Source organism: Mobula birostris, chromosome 25, assembly GCF_030028105.1.
Source record: "Mobula birostris isolate sMobBir1 chromosome 25, sMobBir1.hap1, whole genome shotgun sequence".
In the NCBI taxonomy this organism is placed as follows: Eukaryota; Metazoa; Chordata; class Chondrichthyes; order Myliobatiformes; family Myliobatidae; genus Mobula; species Mobula birostris.
The window spans coordinates 37006114-37023177 of NC_092394.1; the positions used below are offsets into that span (position 1 = coordinate 37006114).

A 17064-nucleotide genomic window follows, 5' to 3' on the forward strand; every position below is an offset into this window, starting at 1 on the left:
CACAGCTGCAAGGACCAACTATTGGCCTGAGTAGGAAATTTTAACATGGCCTGAAAAATGCACGGCACTTTAAATTAACATTACATAAAAGAAAATTCCAGCTGCTTGGCAACAAAGGGAATGTGCATGGAGGCATTTCAGTTACAGCGTGGCTACACACCCACACAGCTTAGAAGAAAAGTGGTTAAAACCATCAGTTTCTTTACATGCCTGAGAATGTTTGAGTGTATTTTTAAGGTCAGGTTCAATGGTGACAGAGTGTACAATTCTATCAGGTACAATAACTGTCCATCATATTGTTACCAACATTAAGGACTTGTTCATCTCAAGTTGTCTTTTACTAATATTTCTCACATTCACATTTCATGATGGGACACATGTAGTGGTCACTTTGCTTTCTGACCTTCCAGCTTTCACAGTCTGACATTATACTGTACTGATCAAATTGCTGATCAAACTTTAAAGCCTGAGGTGTGATTTTCCCCATAAAAAGTATTTGGGGTTTATCAGTGGAGCATCTGTAAGATAAAGGGAAGCTTGGAAATTTATCTAAAACTGGCAATCTTGAAGCAAACTTAGGTTTTCCTTCTCTTGCAAAAAAAAAGCCCACAAATAAATAACGTATCCCATACTCCCAGATCTATAAAACTGAGTTAAGGACATTTTATTGTTTTCAGATTGTTTAATGGGTATATTATAAAAATATAACACATGCCAGTGCAAATAGTGAATATAAGTAGTTGCTAAGATCAATATTGGAATTAGATATACATAAAATGTGAAATTGCGCCTGCAAATAATTACGTCTTTATTTGCGGTCATAAATCAAGTAACCCATGAAATAACTGTTATGGCAAATACCAGTATCAGAATCGATAGGCTGTACCCAGACTTTGTCACCTACTTTCAGTTCCACAATAGTTCCAACAGTTGACATTTCAGGATATGAAGAATATGGCTGGGAATTGTGGTAAATACGTTGGTCATTTACCATTATTGCAATCTGTGCATTTCCTGTTTTCACTTCAAAATATGCATGGAATGCATAGACACCAGCAATGCGACAATTAAATGTACCGTTCTCAGTATTATAGTCGCCATCTTCATTATACAGAATTTCGTGGAAGTCGATTGGGTGGTTACTGAGAACACTGCCAGTGCCAAGTTTGACACAAAAAGCAGACCTACTCCAGGTAATGGAGAGTCCTGGAGTACCTGGTTCTCCAGGATCACCTGCTACTCCTTTGTATCCCGGCTTTCCTCGTGCGCCTTGAGCTCCAGGTTGTCCAGTTGCTCCAGGATCACCATAAGTACCTTTTGCACCTTGGAGGCCATTCTTGCCATTCGCACCTCTTAGTCCTGGTAGTCCAGGGAGACCAGTGCTTCCTTTTGTTCCTGGCGTCCCACTGGGACCTCTTGCACCTCTTGCACCTTTTCTTCCAGCAATACCACAAGGTCCAGTTGGTCCCGTAGATCCTGCTTCACCTGGTTCACCTTTTGCTCCCATTAGACCTGGCTCACCTGGTTCACCTTTAGGTCCTGGAAAGAACTTTGGTCTTGCTGGAAACAAAATTTCAAAGTTTAGTTAAAAACCTGATTTTTAAAAAAATTTCATAAAGCAATATATTTTCTCCATAAAGTGAGTGAAAAATTCTTGCAAGCCAATAATTCCAGGCATGTATTCAGATATGTATGTCATAGAGTCATAGAGCATTATAAGCTAGAAACAGGCCTTTCAGCCCATCTAATCCATCTGGTCTTCTGCTTAGTCCCATCCATCTGCACCCAAACTATAGTCTTCCATACCTCTCTTATCCATGTACTGTACATATTCAAACTTCTCTTAAATGTTTCAATTGAACTCACATCTATCACTTCCTCTGGCAGCTTGTTCCACCCTCACATAACCCTCTAAGTGAAGAAGCTCCCCCTCAGATTCCCCTTAAGTATTTCACCCTTTACCCTTGAACCTATGACCAGTTCCAGTTGCACCCAATCTGAGGGGAGCAAGCCTACATGCGTTCACCCCATCAAAACATCTTATAATTCTGTATACCTCTACACATTCACGCTGTGGGTAATGCAGTAAGCAACATAGTTTTAAGACATTTAAAAAATATAATGATCCTCAAAATCAGTGGATCCCAGACAGCAGATTCAGGCTGTGAGTACTGTTCCCCTGTAAGAAAACAGAAACATGGAACGGCACGATTGAAATGCAGAGAACTTAGATCCCTACTCCCAATTATCTTGCTGGCTCTGGAAAATAAAAATTGAAGACCTCAGAACAAGATTGTTGTATGAGAGGGACATCAAGGACTGCTGTGTACGTTGCTTCAGAGAAACATGGCTAACCCATGCCATTTTGAACACAGCGCTGAATAGACTGCACAACTGACTCTTTTAAAGGTAAAGGAGATGGAGTATGTTTGATGATCAACTCATCATGGTGCACAGACATGATGGTTCTGAATCAGTCCTGCTCACTCAACCTGGCACATCTAGTGGTCAAGTGTCATCTATTCTATCTGCTGCGGAAGTGTCCCACTATCATCTTGGTAGTGGTGCACATTTCACCTCTGGCCAATGTCAGGAAGGCACTGGAAGACTGAATGTGGAGCAGAAATCATGAGCTTCAACGGAGCGGTTAAGTGTGGCACCTTTAAGGGTCACTGGCATGGCTGAAAACGTGCCAGGAGAGCGGGGATCCAAATCAGACTGAAACGCAAAAGGATGAGGCCTCTTCTGCCCAGCATCTTGTTGATGAATGTGCAGTCACTGGAAAATAAGATTAACAATGTCAAGGCAAGGCCGTTGTTTCAAAGGCAGATGATTCAGATCTCGATTGATTGCTGTACTGAGACTTGGTCATTAGCAGACATGCCAGACGCAGCAATCGGACCTAAAGGTCTTAAAATTTTCGGAATGGATCAAACCATGGACTCTGGTAAGGGAAATGGTAATGTCGTGTGCTTTTTGGTCAATTCTCTTTAGTGTACCGATGGGGAGGGGAGGTTGGTTATGTCAGCCTCTTGTTCCCCTGATTTAGAACATCTAACAATGAATTGTAGACCATTCTATTTGCCTCGGGAGTTCTCATCCGTAATCCTGACTGCAGTTTCTATTTGCCTCGGGAGCTCTCATCCGTAATCCTGATTCCAGCAGCCGCCTATAAGCAAGCACTCACAACTCGACACAATGATGTCTGCAGACAAGAAACAGCCTATTGTGATGCATTTCAAGTTATAGTCAGAGACTTCAACCAGGCCTTTTAGAAGAAAACCCAGCCCAATTATCTGTACCTGTTGAACCAGAGGTAACAACACACTAGACCACTGCTACACTATGATAAGACCTACCATTCCCTTCCTAGACCACATTTTGGCAAATGGACTATTTGACCACCCACATACAGACAAAGCCGAAAGAGCAAGGCCTCAGAGATTAAGACAACTAAGAGGTGGTCATGGGAGGCTGAGGAACGATTACAGAATAGCATTGAGCCAGTGCACTGGGCAGTGTTCAATCACTCATCTGTGGATCTTAATGACTACACCAGGGTTGTAACGGACTTTATTTAAACAGCTGTAGATGAGTGTGTACCCACAAAATCGTTCAGGGTTAACCCCAATCAGAAACCCTGGATGAACCATGAAAGCCGGAATCTGCTGTTGGCCAGATCAGAGGCATTCAAGTCTGGAGATCAAAAATGCTACATGAGGAGCAGGTCTGATCTCTGGGAAACCATCTCATGGGCAAAGTGGAGATTCCAGCCTAGACTGGAATCAATGAGGAATGCTCGACAGCTATGGCAGGGTTTGAATGCCATAACCTCTTACAACATTGAATTCAGTGATATGGGGGACAAAAGAGCTTTGCTTCCAGATGAGTTCAATGCTCTCTATGCTCGCTTTGACTGCCAGAACATGGAGGAACCATCGTCCACCCGCACATCTGATGATCCTTTGGTCTCAGTATCTGAAGATGACTTGCGGGCTGCCGTCAAGAGGATGAATCCAAGGAAAGCACCTGGTCCATACAGAGTACCTGGCTGAGTAGTGAAGACCTGTGCTGACCAACTGATTGGTGTATTCTCTTCAACTTCTCGCTTCAGCAGTGTGTGGTACCCATCTACTTCAAGCAGAATTCAATCATACCAGTGCCTAAGAAGAATGTGGTAACCTGACTCAATAAATAGTGCACAGTGATGAAGTGTTTTGAGAGGCTCATGTTGAAGCATATCAGCTCCTGTCTGAGTGGTGCCTTGAATCCAAACTAATTAGCCTACTGGAGCAACAAGTCCACAACAGATGTCATCTCATTGGCTCTTCACACAGCTCTGGGGCATCTGGACGGCAAAGATGCATACATCAGGATGCTTTTTATCAACTACAGCTCAGCATTCAATACTATCATCCCCTCAAAACTGATCAGTAAACTCCAAGGCCTGGGCCTCGATACCTCCTTGTGGAATTGGATCCTGGATTTTCTCATTTGCAGACCCCAGTCAGTTTGGATTGGCAAAAACAGCTCCTCCACGATCTCCATCAGCACTGGTGCACCGCTGGGATGTGTACTTAGCCCTTGCTCTATTCGCATTACACCTATGACTGTGTGGCCAAGTACAGCTCCAACACCCTATTCAAATTTACTGATGACACCACTATGGTGGGCCATATCAAAGGCGGTGATAAGTCTGCATACAGGAAAGAAATTGAAAACTTGGCTGAGTGGTGTCATAATAACAACAACCTCTCACTCAATGTCAGCAAGACCAAAGAACTGATTGTAGACTTCATGAAAGAGAAACTAGAGGTCAATAAGCCCGCCCTCATTGGAGGATCAGAGTGGAGAGGGTCAGTAAATTTAAATTCCTGGGTGTCACTATCTCAGACGACCTTGGACCCATCATATAAATGTAATTGCAAAGAAAGCATGACAATGTCTCTACTTCCTTAGGAATCTGTGGAGATTTGAAATGACATCAAAAATCTTGACAAACTTCTATAGATGTGTAGTGGGAAGTGTATTGACTAGCTGCATTACAGCCCGGTATGGGAACACTAAGGCCTTTGAGTGGAGAATCTTACAAAAGGTAGTGGATTCGGCCTAGTACATCATGGGTAAAGGTCTCCCAACCACTGAGCACATCCACATGAAACGTTGTTGTTGGAAAGCAGCATCCATCATCAAAAATCCTCACCACCCAATCAATGCATTTTTCTCACTGTTGTCATCAGGTAAAAGGTACAAGTGCCTCAGGACTTGCACCACCAAGTTCAAGAACAGTTATTATCCTTGAGCCATCAGGCTCTTGAACAAATGAGGATAACTATACTCATCTATTGAGATGTTCTATCAACCAATGATCTCACTTCAAGAACTCTTTATCTTGTTATTTCACGCTCTCGTTATTTATTGCTATTTATTTATATCTGCATTTTCACAGTTTGTTGTCTTTTATGCTCTTGCTCTTTCATTAATCTTGTTTACAGTTACTACTCTATAGACTTACCAAGTACACTTGCAGAAAAAAGAATCGCAGAATTGTATGTGGTGACATGTACTGTATGTACTCTGATAATAAATATTACTTTGAAATTTGAACTTTGAGGAACTGAGTACCATGAGCAGAAATCACAAAACAATGCACCCTGATGCCTTTCCAGTCATTGTGGGGAATTTCAAACAGGCCAACTTGAAGAAGTCTCTGACAACTACCACTAATATATCACCTGTAGAAGTAAAGGATTACTGTTATACACCATCAAAAATGATTGGTGTGCCATCCCACACCCTGACTTTGGAAAATCTGATCACCTAGCTGTACTTCTACTCCAGGCATATGGGCAGACACTAAGGACTGCTGCACCAGTGGTGAGGATCAAGAAGGTATGGTCACGGGAGTCAGAAGAACACTTACAGGACTACTTTGAGTCAGCGGACTGGGCTATATTTGAAGATTCATCTTTGAATCTGAATGAATACATCACAGCTGTCTCCAACCTTATTAATATCTGAATGGATGAGTGTATGCCTTTGAGAAATACTGGACATACCTACGGGGTGAAACCTAACGAAAGTAGCTGTGACACGCATCAAAGTTGCTGGTGAACGCAGAAGGCCAGGCAGCATCTCTAGGAAGAGGTACAGTCGACGTTTCAGGCTGAGACCCTTCGATGCTGCCTGGCCTGCTGCGTTCACCAGCAACTTTGAAGTGTGTTGCTTGAATTTCCAGCATCTGCCGAATTCTTCGTGTTTGCGTAAATAGCTGTGATGCTTCACTTCCAGATGAGATCAATGCCTTTTATACACGCTTCGAAAGGGAGAATAAAACTGCACCTGTGTGAATTCCTGTAGCTTCTGGTGACCCTGTGATCTCCATTTCAGAGCCAATGTCAGAAAATCTATCGAGAGGTTGAACCCTCTCAAGGCATGGTGTATCTGGTAGGACACTGAAAACCTGCGCCAACCAACTGGCAAGAGTGTTTAAGGACGTCTTCAAACTCGCGCTGCTGCAGTCAAAAGTTCCCACCTGCTTCAAAAGGGCAGCAATAATACCAATGTCCAGGAAGAGCAGATTAGCTGCCTCTACATCTGTCACCAGTTGCACTCAAAGCTAATATAATGAAGCACTTTGAGAGGTTGGTCATGGTCAGAATCAGATCCTGCCTAAGCAAGGAGATGGACCTGCTGGAATTTGCCTCTTATCACAATAAGTCTACCGCGAATGCAATCTCACTCAGCTTTGGAACAGCTGGACAATAGCAATACCTATGTCAGGCTGCTGTTTCTTTATTACAGCTCAGTGTCCAACACCATCATACCCTCAGTACTAATCAACAAGTTCCAAAACCTGAGTCTCTCTCCCTCCCTCTGCAACAGGATCTTTGACTTCCTCTCTGGGAGATTACAATCTGTGTGAATTGGAAAGAGCATCTCTTCCTCATTGACAATCAACCAGGTCTCACCTCAAGGATGTATGCTTAGCCCACTGCTCTACTCTCACTACACCCACGACTGTGTGGCTAGGCACAAAACAAATGCTATCCATAAATTTGCTGGTAACACAGCTATTGTTGGCAGAATTTCAGACGGTGAAGAGGAGGCATACATGAGTGAGTTAGATTAACTGGTTGAGTTGTGTCACTACAACAACCTTGCACTCAACATCAGTGAGGCCAAGGAATTGATTGTGGACTTCAGGAAGGGGAAGTCAAGGGAACACACATCAGTCCTCATCAAGGGATCAGTAGTAGAAAGAGTGAGCAGTTTCAAATTCCTGGGTGTCAACTTCTCTGAAGATCAATCTTAGGCCCAACATATTAATACAATTACAAAGAAGGCATGACTGTGGCTAAATTTCATCAGTGGTTTGACAAGGCTTGACATGACACCAAAGACTAGCAAATTTCTACAGATGTACCATGGAGAACATTCTTATTGTAATTTATAGTTATGTACTGCAATGTACCACTTCATCGATGGTAGTAATGTGAAGAGGGCATATCCTGGGTGATGGGGGATACCACCTCTCTGAGGCATCACTCCTTGAAGGTGTTCCGGATGCGGGCAGGCTAGTGCTCATAATGGAACTGACTGAGTTTACAACTTTCTGCAGTTGATTTCAATCCAGTGCAGTCCCCTCACCATACCAGACAGTGATGCAGCCTGTTAAAATGCTTTCCACAGTACAACTGTAGAAATTTGCAAGTGTCTTTGATTACGTACTAAATCTCCTCAAATTCCTAATGAAATATAGCCACTGTCTTGCCTTCTTTGTAACTGCATTGATATGTTGGGCCCAGGATAGATCCTCAGAGGTATTGACATCTAGGAACTTGAAATTGCTTACTTCTGATCCTTCAAGGCGGGCTGCTGTGTGTTGCCTCATCTTTCCTTTCTGAAGTCCACAATCAACTGTTTGTTCTTACTGACATTGAGTGGGAGGTTGTGCTATGACACCACTCAACTAGCTGATGCATCTCACTCCTATGTGCCTTATTGTTACCATCTGAAATTCTGCCAACAAAGTATTAGATCCTTATTTTGCCAACAATAGTTATGTCATCAGCAAATTTATAGGTGGCATTTGAGCAGTGCCTAGCCACACAATTATGGGTGTAGTGAGAGTTAAGCAATAGACATAGACAATAGGTGCAGGAGTAGGCCATTCGGCCCATTGTGATCATGGCTGATCATCCACAATCAGTACCCAGTTCCTGCCTTCTCCCCATATCCCTTGACTCCACTATCTTTAAGAGCTCTATCTAACTCTTTCTTGGAAGCATCCAGAGAATTGGCCTCCACTGCCTTCTGAGGCACAGCATTCCACAGATCCACAACTCTCTGGGTGAAAAAGTTTTTCCTCAACTCCGTTCTAAACGGCCTACCCCTTATTCTTAAACTGTGGCCTCTGGTTCTGAACTCCCTCAACATCGGGAACATGTTTCCTGCCTCTAGCGTGTCCAATCCCTTAATAATCTTCTATGTTTCAACCAGATCCCCTCTCATCCTTCTAAATTCCAGTGTATACAAGCCCAGTCGCTCCAACCTTTCAACATATTTCAGTCCCGCCACCCCGGGAATTAATGGGCTAAGCACACATCCTTGAGGTGTGCCAATATTGATTATCAGCGAGCTGGAGATGTTATTCCTCATCTTCACAGACTGTGGTCTTCCGGTGAGGAAATTGAGGATCAACAATAAAACATCCAACAATCTCTAGAGTTTATAGACAATAGTGTGATTAACAAAAAGAAAGAACATCCACTGAATGGCAGTTCTGTGGTTAAAATCGCTTCGTTAATGAGGCCAGAAGATTTGTTCAAGCTGATAGGAAGCAACAGTAACTCAAATAACCACCTGTTACAGCACTGGTGTGCAGGAGAGCATCTCTGAATGTACAACACATTGGACCTTAAAGTGGATGGGCTACAGCAGCAGAAAACCACAAACCTACATGCAATGGCCACTTTATTAGGTACAGGAGATAGGTAATAAAGTGGCCACAGAGTGTAAAACACAACATTAACTCTATCAGCTTGAATGAACTTAACTGATGCAGAAACTTGCCTTGGGTTCTGCTATAGAGGGAAAAGGCACTTTTTATGATGTCTGGTAAAAAATGGGACAAAACATAGTTTCTTTTATAATTATCCCGTCTGGGATTCATTTCAACTGTTCTTCTCAAAGTCCTTTTTCTCTTCCAAAGAAAACTTTATAATTCATCACTGTATCTAACCCACTGGACAGTCTTAAAGATTGGAACAAATGAGAAGGAAAACAGAGGAATAATTTTGCTTAGCATGGTCATGTAGTATAGTCTTCATAAGCGGTATGCTGGTACTCAGGCCTGATACGACATGCATCTGGAAAGTGTCTGTAGGGTGCAAAATGCCAGAAAATGCCTCGAGTATTGGTTCTACAACCATGTCCAAGAAGATCTTTGTAAATTGAAAACTACCAAAGAAAGAATTCCACAATTTCCATGAAGATCAATGAATAATATCTGGTGATAGAGTAGAAAGAGGGATGCTTTTAGTTTTGATGTTTGATGTGAACTCTTCATCAGAAGATCATTCTGTTCTTCATTGAATTAGTGCCTTGAGGATCTTTTTCATTAATCTTAACAAATAAGATTTTAGACTAATGTTTTGTCTGTTTACATTGTGTCATTCTCTATTGCTCATACTCTGGTAAATTTGGGCTAGATGGAAGTCCCCTGAAATGTATGCATTCATTTCTCATAAATAAGCACATTTGTCTCAATTTTGCCTTCCCACTGCTACTTTTTATCGGTTGTCATCTGATCTTGCTCCTCCTCAGTAATGCTTAGTTAAGTTCACAGATTTCCTTGTTGGCTGTTTCTGAGCTATTACACAGCCCAGTTATTCTCCCCACTCCAAGAATACACTTGCATGCTAATATTTTGGCTGGATGTGCCTTTAGTAAAATTCACAGTCATCCATTAGATAGCATGCTCATTATAAGTTTTTGAAGCTTCATCTATGTTAGGATTTTCTAAAACTTTATTGAGGAGTGCTTTGTGAATGTAATCACCAGCTTTCTGCTCATCTCTAATACATCACCTTTTAGCTCTCAACATAAAGAGGAAGGTGCATCTGCTGGTGTATGGGACATGGCAAATTTTAGCTGGTTTGCAGATATTCTTGGGTAACATGAATAAGCTTCAAAAGTTGATAAGAGAAAGAATTTGAAGAAAACTCTAACTTTATTAATAAGAGTATAACGATAAAGATTTAGATTCGATGTGAAAGGGACCTCTTCATCCAGAGAGTAGCAAGTACCTAGAATGCACTGTCTGAGAAAGAGGTTGAAGCTGGATTGATGACAGCATTTAAAAAGTATCTAGATGAGCACTTGAATATCTAATTCATAGATGGCTATGGACCAAGTGGTGGGCTATAGGATTACTACACAGGATTCCCCACTGGTTGGCATCAATGAGTTAGTCCCAATGATCTGTTTCCATGTGGTAGAATTCTATTATTCGATGAACAACGACATCAGTGGCATCATAAATTCTGACTTCTGTGCAGGGATGCATATACTGTAGGTTCTGTCATTATGACCTGGAGCTGATTATACTACATATGAAAAATCTTTTCTTCCTTTCTGTATGTGGCTCTCAAGTTGAAGTTGCATTTCTCTGGCATCCAGCTGGAAACCCAAAGGATATGGATTGCATTCTGAAATACCAGCCTTCCAAGTGCAATCTGCCCTAATTTTTATCATAATTCATGTAGTGAAAACATTAACAGACATCATGGATGGTTTGCTTGATACTGGACTATGGAATGAATCCTGCCAGAGAGATAGAAGTTACAATTGGCTACGTACTATATTTTGTGGGAATGTTATGTAATTGGTCCTGTGAAAATAAAACATTAGTGTGCTTACGCAAACATATTGGTGCTTGGCTCCATCGACCCCATGCATCACAGATGATTGTTTCACTTCCCAGTAGTTCATATCCTTTTTTACAAGTGTACATAGCTTTTCTATGCAATAGCACGTAGGATCCGTGTGCAACAAAGGGAACGGTGCCACACCTTTTAACTAAGATCAAAAGTGAAGTTAGATTCAAACAAGTATACTTAAGTAATCTTAAGCTTGGTATCCCCATTTCTTGTTCATATTAAACTCTCCAAATCTTTTTTTCCGTAAACATTAAACTCTCTGTATGCCCCAATGAATATTTAAAAATATATTTTTGGTTTACTTATTTTTTCTCCACTGAAATTTTCATATTTTCCCCTTGCAGATGAGCATAAAGTAAGGAATTAAAAATTGTTCCAAGGTTTGTAAAATTGCTATATAGTTAATATCAAAGAGTTTTTATTGAGCTCTCTTTGGTCTCTTACAGAGTTGGTTAATTGTCATACATGTACTCAGAATACAGCAGATTATTCCCATGGACAGTAATGCTGTCACCCTCCAGTTTAAGGGACATAATTGGACTGTGCATTTCGAAGACAGTGACCACAACTCCCTGACCTTTACCAAAGCCTTGGAGATGGATAGGAGCAGATGGTATGGGAAAGCACTTAATTCAGAGAGAGGGAATTATGATGTTACTTAGGAATGGATGTATTCAAGGAAATGCATAACAGAAATATGGAGGTTGTTTGGGGAGTGCTTGCATGAGATTCTGGATAGGTTTGTCCAAGGCAGGGAAAGGATAGTCGAACGAAGGACCCATAGGTAGCAAGACATGGGAAATATCTCATCAAGAGGAAGAAAGAAGGCTGAAGACAGGGTTTCAGAATATTACAAGGTAGCCAGAAAGGAGCTGAAGAATGGACAGGAGAGCTAGAAGGGGCATGAAAATGTCCTAGTGAGTAGGATTAAGGAAAACCTCAAGGCATTCTATGCATACATGAAGAATAGGAAGACGGCTAGAGTGAGAGTAGAACTGATCAAGGGTTGAAGAGGAAACATGTATCTGGAGTCAGAGGAGTCATGGAAGGTCCATAATGAATACTTTGCTTCAGTATTCATCAGTAAGATTGCCTGTGATGTTTATGAGGACAGCATAAAACAGACTAATAAGCTGGAATGTATCAATGTTAAGAAAGAGGATGTGCTGGAACTGTTGAAAACATTAGGATAGGTGAGTTTGCAGCACAGGACAGGATATAACCCAGGTTACTTCAGGAAATGAGTGAAGAGGTAGTTATACCTTTAGCGATAATCTTTGCATCCTCACTAGCCACAGGAGTAGTACCAAATGATTGGAGGGAGGCAAATGTTATTCCTTAGCTCAAGAAGGGGAGTAGAGATAACTCTGGGAGTTATAAATCGGTGTGTCTTACTTCAGTGTTGGGCAAATATTAGAGAAGATATTTAGAACCAAGATTTATAAACATTTGGAAAAGCATTATCTGATTAGGGATAGTCATTATGGCTTTGCTAGGGGGCAGGTCATTCCTCACAAACCTGACTGAATTCTTTTAGGATGTGACAAAGCACATTGATAAAGGTAGAGCAGTGGATGTGGTTGATATGGATTTTAGTAAGACATTTGATAAGGTTCACCATGGTAGGCTCATTCAGAAAGTCAAGAGGCATGAGATCTAGGGGAAATTGACTGTGTGGATACAGAATTGGTTTGCCCATTGAATGCAGAGGGAGGTTGTGGACAGAGCATATTCTGCCTGGAGGTCACTGTTCAGTGATATTCCACAGAGTTCTCTTCTAGGATCCCTGCTGTTGTTAATTTTTATAAGTGACTTGGATGAGAAAGTGGAAGAGTGGGTTAGTAAGTTTGTAGATGACACAAAGGTTGGTGCAGTTATGGATATAACAGAAGGTTTTTGTAGGCTATAACAAGACATTGACAGGGCGGCGAGCTAGGTTGAGATGCGGCAGGTGGAGTTCAGCCCAGAAACGTGTGAAGTGATATATTTTGCAAGGTTGAATTTAAAGGAAGAATTCAGGGTTAATGGCTAGAGCTTTGCAGTCCGGATTGATAGAGGTGTACAATATGATAATGTCATAATTGGGGCATTGGGAGCAGACCCATATGCAAGACACAGGCACTGAAGTACTAGGTACAGGACAAGGTTTATCAAGAAAGGAAGGGGAGTCAGGAACAGACAATGGACATGGACATGGACACAGGCCCTGGACGAGACAAGGACACCGGGCCTGGGCTAGGATTAAGACTAGGAAAGTGGGATGAGGACAAGGAACTTGGAACTAGGAGCCTGGGCTAGGACTACGAGCCAGAGACTGGACAGGGACCTGGAACCTGGGTCTTGACTCGGGCTCGGACCCCTGATCTAGGCGAGGACAAGACGTGGCTACAGGACTGGATGTGGAACTCCTGCACAGGACGAGGCACATGGACAGGACGAGAACACAAAGCCTTGACTTGGACAGGACGAGGTTCTTGGATGTAGCTTGGACAGGATGAGAGACTCCTGGACAGGATGAGAGAACTGCAGCACCGGCTGGGCGAGGTACTCTAGCACAGGACGTGGCTCTTAGACTAGGTTTGGCTCGGTTCTTGGACTTGGCTTGATTAGGCTCTTGGGTATGGAGCCGGGACCCTTCTAGGACGCAGGGCCGGAACCCTTCTAGGATGCAGGGCCGGGACCCTTCTAGAACGCAGGGCCGGGACCCTTCTAGGACGCAGGGCCGGGACCCTTCTAGGACGCAGGGCCGGGACCCTTCTAGGACGCAGGGCCGGGACCCTCCTAGGACGCAGGGCCGGGACCCTCCTAGGACGCAGGACTGGGACCTTTTCTTGGACGCAGGGGTGGGATGCTTTCTAGAGAGCAGGGCCGGGACACTTTCTTGGACGCAGCGCTGGGATGAATGCCGGGAAAATTGTCAGGGATTCAGATTGGGAGGGGAAGGGAACAGTCCAGCCAGGAATCCTTGGTTTACAGAGGTATTTATGTGCCAGCGCAAAATGAGAATCAGGTGTCTCAATTAAGGCACCCAATGAAACAAAGGAAAACAGGAAAACCCAGATTGATGAACTGGACTGTGAGCCGGAATGTGGATTTCACGGACCGGACCATGACAGACAAGTGCCATAGATCGAGTGGACAGCCAGAGATATTTTCCAATGGGTGAAGCAGCTAATATGAGGAGGCATTTTAAGGTGATTGGAGGAAAGTATAGAGGGAATGGCAGAGGTAAGATTTTTACACAGAGAGAGGTGGGTGCCTTGGACGTACTGTCAGAGATGACGGTAGATGCTGATACATTAGAGCCATTTAAGAAACTCTTAGATTGGCACGAATGATAGAAAAATGGAAGGCTATGTAGGAGGGAAAGGTTTGATTGATCTTAGAGTAGGTCAAAATGTCAGCACAAGGATCTGAACTATGCTGTAATGTTCTATGCCAGTGCTATAGCCCCTCAAGTTTGGATATGCTTCAAATGGAGTTAGCAACAGGCACCACTGGAGATGGGATCACTGCTTGGGCAGTGATGGCAGCTCAGTAATAGACAAAGGCATTTCCTTTTGCTTTTTTCCTCTTTCCCCTCACAAATTCCTGGCTTTTGGCTAACATTCTTTTTAAACTCACAGGTACTCTTTTCGCGATCATCAGTGTCCCTGTCAAGATTCTCAGAATGTTGAATTCCAGAACTAGAAGAATAAAAAATGAATGGGTGAAGTGATCCTACAATTTGAATGTCATTGCAGAAGAATTCTTGACATGCATGATAGATTTTATTGACTTTTGACAACTTATCAATGCTTACTTTCTGAGTAAAGCGAAAATTTCATTTTCACAACAGAAAATTCTGGACCATCAATAGCCCCCTGTCAAATCCTGACTATCAAATATCCTAACAGTCTCAAGGAGCCCATTCCAGTTTTTCAACTTTTCCAATGAAGCTAGCTTTCATGTTCATCCTCATTTGGGAATCATCTGGCCCCTAATTCTCACTAAAGTTGGACCTCTTAATAAAATAATCTTTCTCCATTAACATCCCTATTTTATCTTATCATTCAGTAATGTAATAGTCCTAAATCTCACTTTGTTTTAGGAAACACAAATAATTTGCTTCTGCCATTTTCCTGACAGACTATTCTTAAAAATTTTTGTCACTGTTCATACCAAGGTACCTTTCCGACAGAAAGTTAACATTTATAAATTAAGCAACAAGCTTGTACTGCAAATTTTATTTGTAAAACAACAGTTACATAAATGCTAAACATTTATTTTAAAAGGTATTGAAAATGACACTAACAACAAGCAGTACCCTGCTATGAGCATAGAACTGGTGGTGACAAAGCCTTTTAATTCAAATTATCAGTAATGCTGCATCAAATCATACATACTATGTTGTGTTTTTGGGACTTTCCATGGAATAATTTCCATGTCATCCATGGGATGATGCAGCAAAATGTTTACTCTAGTCAGAGTCTGAATTACAATAATATTCTAAATGAAATAGTTCCTGCTCAGTTGTTCTTTTCTCTATTTGCATCTCTTTATTGATAGCTATCCTAATTATCCATCAGAATTCACAAGTGCCTCATTGAACTGTTGCTCTCTGAGGAAACTTTCAAGCTCTTTAGTTTTTGAATTTGGGGAGCTAAGATAATTTTTCTCCTCCCACTGTTCTGATCTATGCCTAAAAAAAAACAATTCTCCTTTGCTTAGCTAACATGAGGGATCCTAGTTTAGGGAACTGAAGGAAGACCATTTAACTGCCTTCCTCAACTTCAAATGGGCTAGCTTCCCCATCTTACTTGCTCTGCTGTTTCCAGACCTTCATCTTCTAACATCTTGTACTGCTTTTCCCATGCTACCTGCTTTCCAAATTCACCTTGCTATTCCCTATCCTCTTCTTTGCCCTCATCTCCCATCTCTCACAATTTCTTCTTCTACCTCCCCATCATCCTCTACTCCATTTCTATCCCTATCTCTGTAGCCCCTGGCTGCACCCTTCTGCTCCAGTATGAATCTGAAAAAATGTATCATTCAACCCACTTGTAGGAATGACCCATGTCCAAAATGTTTAATTGCTGTTTTTTCTATTATAACAGCCTTCACATATCTATCAGAAACAGTCTGCTCCTGGATTACTCCAGCAAACTAATTCAATGAAAATTTTGCATAGGATCTCACAGTGGCTGCCTGCGTAGAACGAACTTGGTCTGACCATCTTAGTAAGCACTTAAGGTTAAAATAGAAAATTGTATCACTGCACCATATGACCTAATGGACCAAAAATGACCAACACATGTAAGCTGATGCATTCCCTTTCTTCTTCTACAAAGGTACAATTCAATTCAATTCCCCTGGTGTCCCAACCAGCTCACTGCCAACCCACCATCCCAGCTCCTCTCATGCCCTCTAAGATCTCATGCCCTCTAACAGATCTACTCACGCCTGCTTCACACAGCATTCCTTTCTGTTTTTTGAGCTTCTGTCATTTTTGAATTAGAATGTATCAATTTGGTAATGCGAAGTGTTTATAGTTGCAAGTGGCATTACAAGTATCAGATGTTAAATATAAGAATAATAATGCAGCTTTTTCTGTATTTTCACAAATAATTTCCCAAATTATTTTTAGTTCAGAAATAACATTGGACCAAATTTTAAATTAATTTAAATAATTATGCAATGTAGGTAAACACAGAAATCCATTGATTAATTGGCTGCAGATTCTCACATCTTTTTATAAATAATATTACCAAACTCATTTTCAATTTGTCACAGTAGTATAGGTGATTGTGATGGGCTCAGCAGAACTGAAGTGCTGTACAAAGGCCATGTCTCTATTTGAGATGGCAATCTAAAATCAAATGGCTAACATACTGAGAGTTAATCTGAACCATGGTATATAAAATGAGGCCAGAAGTTTCTGTAGACCCAGGCAACTTCTTTCAGTTTGTCCACAAAACAGCTTCTTCTTTTTTTTCTCATGTGTCTCTTTTCTCTTTAAGGTGATTGGGGTTCTGTCGAGGTCCGTGATTTACAGCTGCAGCTCAAACCATGGTTCTCCTTGCATGGTGAGTTCTCACTCTCGGACTCGCCATGCGTCCTGCCGTTTCGATATCTCCAGATG

At 41.9% G+C, this 17064-nt stretch overlaps 1 protein-coding gene across 1 annotated transcript; it reads right to left on the reverse strand.

The window, feature by feature from the left end:
- Positions 1-808: 808 nt before the first annotated feature.
- LOC140187814 (protein HP-25 homolog 1-like) lies at positions 809-1537 on the reverse strand. The gene has a single exon (XM_072243584.1). It carries the CDS (start codon positions 1505-1507, stop codon positions 809-811), a length of 699 nt encoding a protein of 232 aa, XP_072099685.1. The 5' UTR covers positions 1508-1537.
- Positions 1538-17064: the final 15527 nt, after the last annotated feature.